At 33.7% G+C, this 13017-nt stretch overlaps 1 protein-coding gene across 1 annotated transcript in view; it reads left to right on the top strand.

The window, feature by feature from the left end:
• LOC136037348 (tyrosine-protein kinase Drl-like) overlaps positions 1–13017 on the top strand; it is a 116849-nt gene that overhangs the window by 61072 nt on the left and 42760 nt on the right. Inside the window, exon 7 of the mRNA XM_065720024.1 lies at positions 5594–5759. Coding sequence (XP_065576096.1) covers positions 5594–5759 — 166 coding nt within the window. The remainder of the gene's footprint in view (positions 1–5593; positions 5760–13017) is intronic.

Below are 13017 nucleotides of genomic sequence, written 5' to 3'. Positions count from 1 at the left end.
CGATATACGTCCTTTTTGCATTTATTTGGTTACTAAATAAAAAAGTGCTACTTTATATCTGTTGTTTCGAAGGTTTTGCCCCCCCCCCCCGAAAAAAACTTCCTGCGTACGTGCCTGCGCCCTTCGATTCCTCTTAATAATTTTCGTTCTGACTGAAATTGGAGGCTCCTCAACACAAATAAGTGGCAGTCTCATCCTTTCATATTATTTAAGTTTTCTGGATATGCAATTAGTGTGCTAGTTAATTATGAGTTCTGTCATCCAAAACAACTTTTTTTTAACAAAGTTCCTGAATTTCGTATTTAGTCTAATAGTGTTCAGATTTAGAAATACTATTGTTTGTACTATCGTTGGGGAATTTTCCGGGGGGATTTTCCGCAAAAAGAATTATGCGTAGGAAATTTCATAACAAAATACATTTGATACGGATATATTTTTCCGATCTTTTGCATATGCAGTCAAAATCAAGTAACTAGGTAATTTATAAATATTTGAGGCGAAGGACAATTTTATTCAGTCTGGGATTAAAAATTCTACGGAAAGCATGACGTTTGAAAAAATTCGATATTCGCGTTTATCGAAAAAGTGAATCATCGCGTTTTTCGATTTCTTAGATCAATAACCCATTTAAAGCAATTTTTGCTGGGAATTTTCAGTAGAAGGATTATTCGTGGGGCGGGGTGGAGTCCGCAGGGGGGAATTCTGGGGGGATTATCTGCCGGAAGAATTTTCCAAATACGCTTAAACTTAAAACACGGCCATTATTAATATGCAGGGGGGTTTTGGTAGGGAATATGTTTCATGAAGCAATTTTGCAAGCGAAGTAATTTTTCTTGAATCTACTTTTTTTAGATTGCAGTAACCCGTGGTGGTAACTAGTAATCTATAATTCTTCCCAGTCAACTCTTAATTTGTTGCACGTTGATCTCTGTGTCTGACATACTCAGTGACATATTTTTTTTTGTTTTCCTTTTCTTATACATTTGAATTTCATTTAATTCATTTTTTTTTCTGTTAATAAAGCCTCGCGGACGTGGTCAAAATTTTTTTTTCTTTATTATTTAAAGATTGTTGCTTTATGTTTTGTCCAATTATTTTTCTTAAAATTTTATACCTGTTTTTTTTGGTATTTCTTAAATTCTGTTAATTGAAAGGCACTCTGGTATAAGAAATTATTAACTGATAATATTAGGTTATTACGGTAGAGACTTATTTGTTTTTATTATCTATATTTGATACAATCTAATTACTCTTCTCTCTAGGTCTGTTGTTTTTTTCTTTTTCTGTATTTTTTTTATGTTTTTTAGAGTGTCTTTGTAAATTTATTTATCGTCAAAACTTTTCGTTTTTGAAGGAAATTAATAAATCCAAATATGAGTCTTCAACGCATTTAGTTTTTAGAACAGATCAAACAACTTTTCTGTTCCCGTCTTTGCTAATGTCAATATCCTCGAAAGACTCGACTCAGCTATTTTTTACTTTAATATAAAAGCAAAGAGGGGTCTAATCTTATCTTTACTCTTTTCTCCATTTATTATGTTTTTTATTATATGAATTTATAGGTACTTTCATTTTTTTTGCAATTAATCTTCTTTTTTACTTCTATTATGGTTTCATGTTTATTTTTGTCTGGGAAATGATAGCAAACGCAGTTTCCTTGACAAAGAAGAAAAATGAATGATTTAAATAAAATATTTTATTACCCACCAAAACAGAACGTGAAGACGATGGAGCACAAAAAGAAAGAAAAACAAGAAATATAGATAAATACTATACACAAAAACGCAAAATGGGCTGTAAACAACTCAAAAAAGAATACCCCTCCAAGGATAGCCCATCTCCTTACTACACAGGCTAGAGGCCAGGTCATCAAAACTAAGAATAGGGTCAGAAATCAAATACATTTTCATAAAGAAACGATTTCGAAATCAAATGGGGAGTTGAAAAAGGTACATAGTACTAGGAATAGTACATGAGGCAAAGCCACAGCATTATACTGCTTAACCAAGAGCACTTTTGTAATATTTACTTGAGAAAAAAACCAGCATCGAGTGTGCGCCGCGTGATTTCTTCTCTGTACGGGCAATAGTCAGCTTATGGGTTGCAGCTACAGAAGGACCAATTGGAAGGCCTAGGTAAATCAGTTCCCTTATAGGATTTATAGCAGTACTATCAACATTCACCGCACCAGGGGTAGGATCGTGTGGACTATTAAAAATAAAAATAGCAACTTCATAGCTTTCAAAGACAAACCGTATGCTTATAATTATCATCTACAACAAGAAAACTATTTTCAAGGCTAGCAATCCACCAAGAGAGGTATCTAAAGATTTAATTACAGCTGGTTCGTTTACCCCAAGACCTCCTTTTCACACAAAATTCATTTTGAATTGGACAGGGTATCGGTATGGGCATTTCCCCTAGCAGGAAGTTGCCAAATACATTATTTTAGTTTTTCTATAAATATGTCATTATTTTCCGACCGTTCTACAGGGGGTAAACACATATCTTTCCCATGACTTCTTTACCAAGGGTTCAGGATTGGCAGGCAATCATTTCCGCATCAAATTGGTCTCCAGAGACAAAAGTTCCGTTTAATTTCTATCTGGAAAACAATCCCATCTGATAAAGTGCCTAATCAAAGAGGATGATATTTTATTCAGGTCAGGATACCCGATTCAGGTGGGAACTTATTGTAGCTTAGTTATAATCAGTAGAACATTCTGAATTGATGTAAGAAATATAGAGACTACATTTCTCAAGATTATACAAAAGGGTTTATTTTGCGATAATACAGTCTTGCTTCCAATTGTTTCTAATTTAAATAACCAAATGGTCTGTCGGACTATTAATATGAAGAAAATAAGAACAAACCCGCAGCGTATAATTTTATCAGGGAACAGGAATTTTTATATGCCCTTTCCAAACACAAAGTTATAATTAATTTCACCCACCCCTCCCCAAAAAAAGAAATCTCGAAAGTTTCAATTCAATTTCCCAGCCGCGGGAGAAAACAGGATAAAGTTACCAAAACATATAATTTGTGAATTTTTGATGAAACATGGTTACAGGCAACCTGTTTCTTGAAAATACTCACTTGCCTCCAGGCATAAAAAGGAAAAATAACATGTTTCATCTCTGTTGACTATTGGAAAAATTCTGACGCTTCAGGCTAGGCTGTTCTACCTCGAAAGGCACCTCAGCTAACCGTTGTATATTGATTGATTGAGATTTGTGGAAATTATTAATTATGGCAAAACATTCGATGGTTATAAGCGTAAATCCAAAAATTGTAATAGTATAAAGACGCAGTAAGGTGATCCAAAGCGTTCAAGTGTTTGATAGTACTTACTGGAAACAAAATATTTCCAGATATTTGTTAAAATATTTTTAAGTTCTTACACGAACTTTTATTAAGTTTCTATTCAAGCGGAAACAGCCACTAGAACTGTAAAGGGGAGAGTTTAAGAAGAGAACACCCTCCCTATCTATTTTGGGTAATTGTTACTCGTTATAAGTTTCAATGTACATTCGGAGAAAAATAATGCTTTTTCTGTTCGTGTTTTAATTTAGTTCTTATTAGCTTTTATGACGCGAACCCATCTCTCTCAACGGTAAGTTTAAATTTTGGCCCTACTGGAAACAGAAAAGCGTCTCAATGGGTTGTTTTCTTAATGTTTTAATAATAGGAAGGACAATAGGAAATATTGCACAATTAAAATATACACATAAAGAATCCTCCAGTTTGTAGCTCATACATCTATGGTCGATATTTAGTTTAATGTGTCATTTAGACTTTAAAAAATTAATTATTCAGAGTAATATTGCAACGTAGAAAAACACAAATTACCGAAACAGAATAGCACACGGTAAGATGTGGAGCTGAATTCTAGTAAACTGGAGCAGATTGAAAGCCAGAATATGATAGAATCTCCGTTTGTGTTTAAAAACTGGTTTGAATGAGCATGTGTAATGTTGCTACAAATATTTTAGGATAGTAAAAAGATGTAGATTTTTAATATTTTTCGGCGTTTGGTGCTGCCAGATGGTGCTGTGTAGCAGACCTGAAAGCTAGAATCAGGTAACGGTGTGACATAAATTGGATTTAATTCAAAGAGTTTAAAGGTAATTCCTGAGTAGTAAAAGAATTCTTGTGAAGGGATGGCTGTGCACAGCTAATTAAAAGAGTCAATGGGCTGAAAACCAGCTTATCTGGGTATTGTTCTCACATCTAATAATTTTCTTGACAGGATCAATCTTTAACCAACATGATTAATCCTACTTAAGCAGTCCCAGCATTTCCTAAGTCACTACCCTTTTAGAAACGAATATTAGTATATATTTAAAATGTCAATCCAATTCATGTTTTTTCAGCAATCTTGCGTGTGATGGTCTTTTTTTATATCACGAGAAATAAAAACACATAGATGTAAATAAGTATTGTTTTCAGAAAATTGCAAATTATGTTCTGATCCTTGTAAGGCACAGTAGGTATCAGCCCTACTCTCCGTAGTTACTGCTCGTCTAAGTTTGACTTGATTATATATTGTAATTTCTGTTTGTTTTGGGTTTCATTTATTTATTGATGAAGATTTATGGTAATTTTACACTTAAAAAATTATTTGACTTTATTTCTGCGCATCTTTGCTTTACTGTAACTTTTCACTTTTCCATTACATTTCTTTTTCCAATTTACATTACAAGGAATTGCCTTTTTACGGCATATACCCACTTTCTTATTTTTTAACTATCCTCTAGGGAGTTTTTCAGAAGATAATAAATAGATAGGATTGCCTGCCTTATTCGCCAAATGTCTTTCGCCAGAAATAAGCTACTAAATTTAAAAATTTTACATAGTTTTTGGACAAACGCTGTTAGAAATCTTTGGATATAGAAGTTGTTTATCAAAGGACACACCTTACCTAGCAAGGGAGAGCCATTTCTACTCCTTATTTTCCATAATTTACCTCTACCTTCTTCCCCACCTTTCACTTTTTCATCCCTTCTCTCTCTCTCTTTGTATCTGTCTCTCTGTATTTTACTACACCAGTGTTAGCCTCAAGTTTATACATAAATGTATTTTTCCCTGATGAATTAGATTTCATTTGTTCTAGGCTTAATAAAGAAAATACGACTTCTAATAAGAGTAATAGCAGTTTCTTCGAATGTCTTTATTTATATTAATCGTCAAATGTCTTTCGCAAGAAAAAAGCTACTAAATTTAAAAATTTAACATAGTTTTTGGACTAATGTGGTTAGAAATCTTTGGCTGTGGAAGTTGCTTATCAAATGATCTACCTTACCTAGCAAGGAAGCACATAATTCTACTCTTAATTTTCCATAATATGCCTGTACCTCCCTACTCCTCTCTCTCTCTTTCTTCCCTTCTCTCTCCCCCTTTGTATCCGTCTCTGTGTATTTTACTGCACCGATGTTAGCCACAAATCTCTACAGAAACAAGTTCTTTCCCTGGTAAACTCTGCACGGATTTCCTTTGCTCTAGGTCTGATAAAGAATGTAGGACTTCTAATACAAGTAATAGCAGTGTAAAGTATCTAATAAAGTAATAGTAAACAAATTACTTTTTTTGCAGCCATTTGTGTCAGAGAACGATCGCTTAAGACAAATCGCAGTGCTTCCATTTAGGATCACGCCAATTGCTGTTATTGAAGAAGGAAGATTTGGGATCATCACGAAAGGTCTTTTCCTTCATCCAGAAACAAAAGTAGAAGGACAAGTACTTATCAAAACCTTGAAAGGTATGAATGTTCTTAATTTACTCTTATAAGGTTTGAAGCAGCATTACCAGATGGAACATATTTTTACCGTTTGGGCCCTCCTTAGGCTTTGTGCACGTTCGGCGTTTGACGCACTTTTGTTCATGAAAATGGTGCTTTTATATCGTTTGCTTCTAGCTTCACTGTGTTACACTATTTATCTGAAAGCGATAGTTGTAAGTGCAATGGCTGATGTTTTGAATACAAAGATTCAAGGTTTGTAAAATCCTTAATTTACTCTTAGAAAGTTTGATCAATGATTGCAAAATGAAACATATTTGTACCATTTACCCCCATTTTATGAGTTTGAATCTTCGGTATTCGGCATATTTTTGCTCGTAAAAATGGCAATTTCAGCACGTTTCATTGCAATAGCTTCACGATGTTTTGCCAAGCATAAGGTGGCTATAGTTCGACGTGCATTTCGGATCGCTCTGATTCCTGTAATTGAAAAAGAAAGTTTTGAGACAATCACAAAAGGTCCTTTCCTTCATTCAAAAACAAAGAATCGGGGGCAAGTACTTATCATATCAACACGTTAAAAGGTATAAGAAATCTTCAATTTCAGCGTTGCCAAATGAGACACATTTATACCATTTTCAAGGTGCCTGCATATTCGGCATTCAGTACATTTTTGCTCGTAAAGATGATCCTTTCGTAACATTTCCTATGAAAAGCTCTATTATATTGTAACAGATATCTGGTAATGATAGTTTGAAATGTGAAAGCTGATGTTTTGAATGTACAAAATTCAACAGAAACAGTTTGGTTTAAATTATAAATTTTCTAAAAAAAATCCCAAGTTTGCTGGTTGGTTTTATTTAACTTTATCAAGAAATTTAAAAACGTGAACTGTGTACATGCTGGATTGGTTTAACAATGCAAAAATAGCAAAAAGAAGAGAAAATTGTCACGGAATTTCTTGCCCTCTACACACTTATTAGGCTTAATTCTTTTACACTTTTAAAAGTGTAGGCCTAACACTTTTATTAGGCTTAACATACAGAGATTTTTGCTCATCTAGTCACCTTTGATGGTATTCCTAATACTCAGTACTGGATTAATACCTTATTAGGCGCAAACTTAATGAGACTTCAACTCCCTACCACCCCCCTAGAAATAAGTTTTATTTGGAATACCAATTTAAGCATACTAAAGACCATAAACATAATACCCTTATCCAAGTTGGAGACATAAACCATTTAAACTTTACTGGAACTTCTAATCTTGGATTATTTTAAAATTTTAACAGACAAATTTAGTAAGAAAAGTCATTTAGATATTTTGCTAATTAAAAATAATGATTAGCATTAAGGAAAAAATATGAGCAAGTTTGCTAAGCTTGGAGACCCCTAGGCTTCCAAATAAATTAATTTCTTTATATATATTCCCTCGTTACTTCTTTGTTATATTTTTTACTTTGAAAAACAATCATGCGTGAGAAATTAGAAAGATTTCTTAATAATAATTTTCTATGGCTTGTTGCTTAGTGAGCTAATTAAAATAAAAATTGGTCCAAGAAGCCTTTATAAGTAGCTAATTGCTCAATCAAAATATAATAAAGATAATTGCCATTAACTTCTGAATGAGATAATCGGTCACACCAGTCTGGATTATGAAATTCTTGAAGAATATGTCTGTCTTTAGTTTGCAGTAATGCATCTTGACGTTTAATTAGCTTTTGACATTTAAATAAAACCTTTTCCACTAAACAAGTTTTCAAAGAAAAGTTAAGAGCTTTATCAAACCAAAAATGAGCAGAAAATAAAGCCAAATAATCTTCCAAGCATAAAACTACACAAATCGCCATCAATAAACAAAAGAAACCTAAAACAAACTGAATAATAAATAGCAGAGTCAAACTCAAAACGAGCAAAAATTAACATGAGTAGTGCTGAAAATCCCCACGCCTGAAGACAAGAACTTAATTTGCTCTTAACTGAAAAAAATACATTTTCAATCTTTTTACTTTTTTGACTTTAATAAACCAAAACTCTTGAAACCCTAAGGAATAATTATCGGTATATGTATATTGAACTGAAAATCCGCGGTGATTTTATTGTTCGGTAAAGTGCAAATTATGTTTGCGAAATTTTCAATTTAAAACCCCCCAAGTAGTAGGGCAATAACGAATTTGATCAGCATTGCAACCAGTTCTGAATCCCTTGCGACCACCAGGTGTTATTGATTTTTTTCAAGATGCTTTGTTTCCGCCGACCCTTATAATCCAGCAAAAACAGGTTTTGAAGGTCAACGACATTTTTCTAGAGTCTACCTTCCACATACATCAGTGTTGAAAAAGAGTTCAGGGGTGTCAACATTGTTGATATTGTTCTTGCCATATTTTTAATCACAAGTGATTTTACTCTATTGGAACTTGAAGGCACTAGCAGTGGCAAAATTAAACTTAAAGTACCTAATGTGGCAGTAAAAATTAAAAGCGGTTCTCGGCTAACCCTTGAATGGGACAGGATGTTTGTAAGATATGTGATATCACTGAGCAAATTTAAGGTGGAAGAAAAATTATGTTTTGCAGAAAAAGTGAATATAATGCAATTACAAGGACTACAAGATGGATTAAATGTGTTAGTGAAATATACTGAAGATAGTGATCTGAATCAGTATATGAGAAAAAAATGAGTCTCTTACTTCTCCATTTTTCTTGTTGGATATTTTACTGGTGATGAGAGGGTGGAACATTCATTCTTCTTCGTTGCTAGTTTATAATTGGTAGTGAGAATGTCAAGACTAAAAATGGTTGGATTTGAGAATAAAAATAATGCGGAATCTTGTGACTTTGGAAGAATATTTTATTCTAAATTACCATTTTCAACATTGGAAAATATTCTCTTAAAGAAAAATTATTCTACATCTCTGGACTATTTTATGAGATTTTTACGTGGTGGCCCAGACACATTTACTCAATTTATCGACAAACTAATTCAAACAAAACAAAATGATATTGTGGATTTCCTTTTGAACACTTCCTAGACCCTATTCAAATAAATATAATAATCCTGACCAAACAGGTTTTGTGACGTGTCTCCATTACTCCTCCTAGAAGTCAAAGGAACATTCATTTTATCAATCACAAGTCAGTTTCTATATGGAATTGAGACATTTAATAGTGACAAAATGTTCTACACATGTCCACTAAGTCTGTTTACACTAGATAGCTAATCATTCTGTGAGAATTGTACAATTATTGATGACTATGATGAAAAGTGTAAATTATACAATCCGTGTAAATCGCATAGAGGATTTGCAGTACACATAGAAGACAGTAATTCCTGTCTTGAAGATATTTTTGACTCCCAAACTAAAGGTTTTCTGTTCTCCGACTGTCACCATAATAAATTTGATCAACGGGAAAATACTTACTCTGGAATGATCGGAAGAAACCCGAAACATGATTTTAATTTATTTTTAAGAGACTGGTATTGTCGTAAGTTAATTTGTTTCGGGAGGAAGAACCAGGTCTACGCTTCAATTGTTGGAATACTAAGAGAGTCTGGTTTTTACGGCATTGCTGTGAAGATACTGGCTGCTATGACTATAAACCTACTGATTGTTCTTTGTTAGTTGCAGAAAACTATTCTTCATATCAGACTATTGTGTGTGGAATTGTTTTAATTAATCAAATTGAAACACGTGAATTTTATAAAATTAATTAGAATAGTGTTATTGACTCTACAAAGAATTGTACTGTAGAAAATGAGACCCAGACTTTGCATGTCAAGGTGAATAGAAACTGAATCCTGACAAGCTGCCACAAATAAAACTGGACGGAATAAGTTGTAACATTATATCAATCTTTACATTGGGAGGCATTCATTGAGGTATATTAAATATTTCATTATTTATTTTCCCAGTCAAATGAAAATCACTAGTTGTCACTTCTCTAAGTATATTTGTAGTTTCACTGTAGGTTTGATATTCATATCCAAGGGCTAAAACCCTCAATTTCTTATAGAACTCTATAGTCATCAACATGAATTGTATGTATTTTGCATAGTTTGAAAGATTGTTGCTTATACTCACCAATGTTCCATTTATGTAGGCATTTATTTGTTGAAACAAACTATGTAGTGCACAATTTTCATAAGATAACCTCTCGGCGTCACTGGTTTTTCATTCTTAAATTTTTTAACAATGACATTTGAATCTATAAATACGGAAGTTAAATCTTTAAAAAAGTCTTAACTAGAATGAATTTGAAAATATATGTTTTAGAGAGTGTTTGCTGCGGATAAAATTGTTCATAGTAACCATATTTTATACTCAGATCAAAATTTTTTCTATTGAAATGATTCAATGATGAGGTGACTGAGGGATGAGACTCTCTGTGTAGTAAAAACGCCATTTCTAGAAAAAAAAATCCTTTTTCGATCTAAAAATCTTTTCTCTTGGTTTCTTTTTCTTCTTTGGCAAGAGTGATGTATTTTGTTTCTGACCTGAGTAGAGACTGATCAGTAAAGAGGTGTATCTCGCCCTTTATAAGCCTTTTCCGCATTGTTTTGACTTCAATCGCTCCCCAAGGGATTGTGCACTAAACGTAAGATTTTGTGAAACACTTTTTTTAAAATTCTTCTCATAGCCTCAATCTTGTAGTGTAGAGGACGCAAAATCCACGACAACTGGAACAATATATTTTTTAATAAGCAGTAAAGCAGAGTGAAACAACTTAGCAAACCAATTGCCAAGACCCTTACCCGACATTGACGAACGACCCTTGTAATATTCCATTCCACGACCAAAATCTCTTAGTCTAAAAGTAGCAACTTAGCAGTCAATATCAGGACAAAGAAAAGTACTTTTTCTATTAGCAACCTCACTGAATGAATCAAAATGAAAACTAATCACAGCCAAACCTTTGTCAAACAGTTCGTGGTAATGAACTGTAGTAAGGAGCGACACGACTCAATAGTAACCAAAACTCTAAAAAATGGAATTTTGATACCAGTTGCTACATCAAAAGAATTGCATTTTAATGCTGATTTTAAATATATAAGTTTCATCAAGTTTAATCTTACCCATCAAAAGTTACGAGCCTGAGAAAATTTGCCTTATTTTAGAAAATAGGGAGGAACACCCTCTAAAAGTAATAGAATCTTAACGAAAATCACACCATCAGATTCAGCGTATCAGAGGACCCTATTGCAGAAGTTTCAAGCTCCTATCTACAAAAATGTGGAATTTTGCATTTTTTGCCAGAAGGCAGATCACGGAAGCACGTTTATTTGTTTGTTTGTTTGTTTTTTTTTCTCCAGGGGTGATCGTATCGACCCAGTAGTCCGAGACTCTTGCGAGAGGGCTCATTCTAACGGAAATTAAAAGTTCTAGTGCCCTTTTTAAGTGTCCAAAAAATTGGAGGGCACCTAGGCCCCCTCCCACGCTAATTATTTTCTCAAAGTCACCGGATCGAAATTGTCAGATAGCCATTTTGTTCAGCGTAGTCAAAAAACCTTATAACTATGTCTTTGGGGACGACTTACTCCCCACATTCCCCGTGGGAGGGGCCACAAGTTACAAACTTTGAGCAGTACCTCCATATAGTAATGTTTATTTGGAAGTTTACAGACGGAAGTGCTCATCATCAACGCCCCTCTCTTTACGCTAAAGTTTTTTTTACCGTTTTAAAATGTAGAGTTAAGAGTAAGAGTCAAACTTTAGCGTAAAGAGCGGAGCGTTGATGAGGAAGCAGCCCCTTTCATATACGAAGTAATTTCTGTTCGTTTTAAGTTTTAATGTCGCTCCTTACTTTCCATTAAAAAAACTTGTTTTTTTTATTTAATTATTGCTAAGAGATCGCCCAATTCAGTTCTTAATGTTAACAGGCAGAGTTCCAAATATGAAACGTTTACAGAAATATATTGAAGATGACTTATCATCTAGTCGTGTGTTTGTGACTAGCTTTCCGGTCAAGAATACGTAGGAAGAGGGGACATTAGTATTGCAGACTCTCAATGTGTCAGCAAAGGATGCATAGGGAAATGTAAAACTGACCGAGGAGCAGCCGGGTGAACAGTAACACGTTCATAAACAGTAACACGAACAGTAACATGAAAATAACACGTTCTATGCCACTGGTGCTCCCATCACTTCTATCATTGACTATATTTTGCTTCAAACCAAGGACATGTCTCAAATTATCGTTACGAATAGCTTTATCATTCTCTATGGGACAACTAAAGAAAATCTTTCCCTGTTCCATTGAATAGTTAAATTGAAAGGCACCATTTTTACGAAAGAAGATTCTTCTGTAGATTGTACGACAAAATTCATTCATAATAGCAAATTCTTTGTATGGTAGTGTGATGAAGGGATATTCTCCCGAGTTAAGTGATTCTATCCATTCCTCATTAAGGATTGGCCAATCATGTGGTGTAACTTCTATATCATAAGTACGGTCTTTTCTCGGGATATCATATCATGAAAAGAGAAATCACCAATGCAAAAGCACAAACACACACACAAAAAAAAAAAAGAGACAGAAGGAGAAAAGGAAGACTGTTTTCCTAAATTAGTGATTAATATAGACCAGCACTTGAATTAGGCCTTAACCCTACTCATCCATACAATCACATAGGTCAAACAGCATAGCCATACACAATCAACCATAAAGAATAATCCATGGAAGGGCAGTCATGTCGTCAATAAGTATAAGTTGTCATTTACCAAACAATAGAAAAAATAATAAAGACAAATAATTCAGAGGCAACAACCCAACACAAGGGCTCATCAGGAGAATACACTGGCCTATATAGGGTTTCGCCACATTAAATTCTCTACCCAGCCAAGTGTTGTGGCTACCACAGAATATCCATGGCATCCCCGTGTCAGGTATCACCCCCAAAATACATGCCTATGAAAAAAAAACAGCAAATGTAAAACAACCAAGTAACACCAAAACAAGCTTATCCTGTTAATATATCCCTCTTTTTAGCAACAATAGGTAAACTAAATATAATAAATTTTACCAAATCACAAATATTAAGACATAGCAAAAAACCTGAATGAACTAAACAATTATAGAATTCATCTTTACCATGTGGCTAATTTTTAAAAAAATCCGCTCAATTAGAAACACAATTCAAAATAAATGGCGCTGCAACAACATTTCTCGAACCTCCGAAATTAGTTGAAAATTTCTTTGAGTATTTCTAGATAATTCTTTTGATATTTATTTAACAGTTCGTTATAATGAAAACTAAATTTTTTAAATTGCCAAGTTAATTTA

The sequence above is a fragment of the Artemia franciscana genome, chromosome 16 (genome assembly GCF_032884065.1).
Source record: "Artemia franciscana chromosome 16, ASM3288406v1, whole genome shotgun sequence".
In the NCBI taxonomy this organism is placed as follows: domain Eukaryota; kingdom Metazoa; phylum Arthropoda; class Branchiopoda; order Anostraca; family Artemiidae; genus Artemia; species Artemia franciscana.
This window is presented reverse-complemented; position numbering and strand designations above follow the sequence as displayed.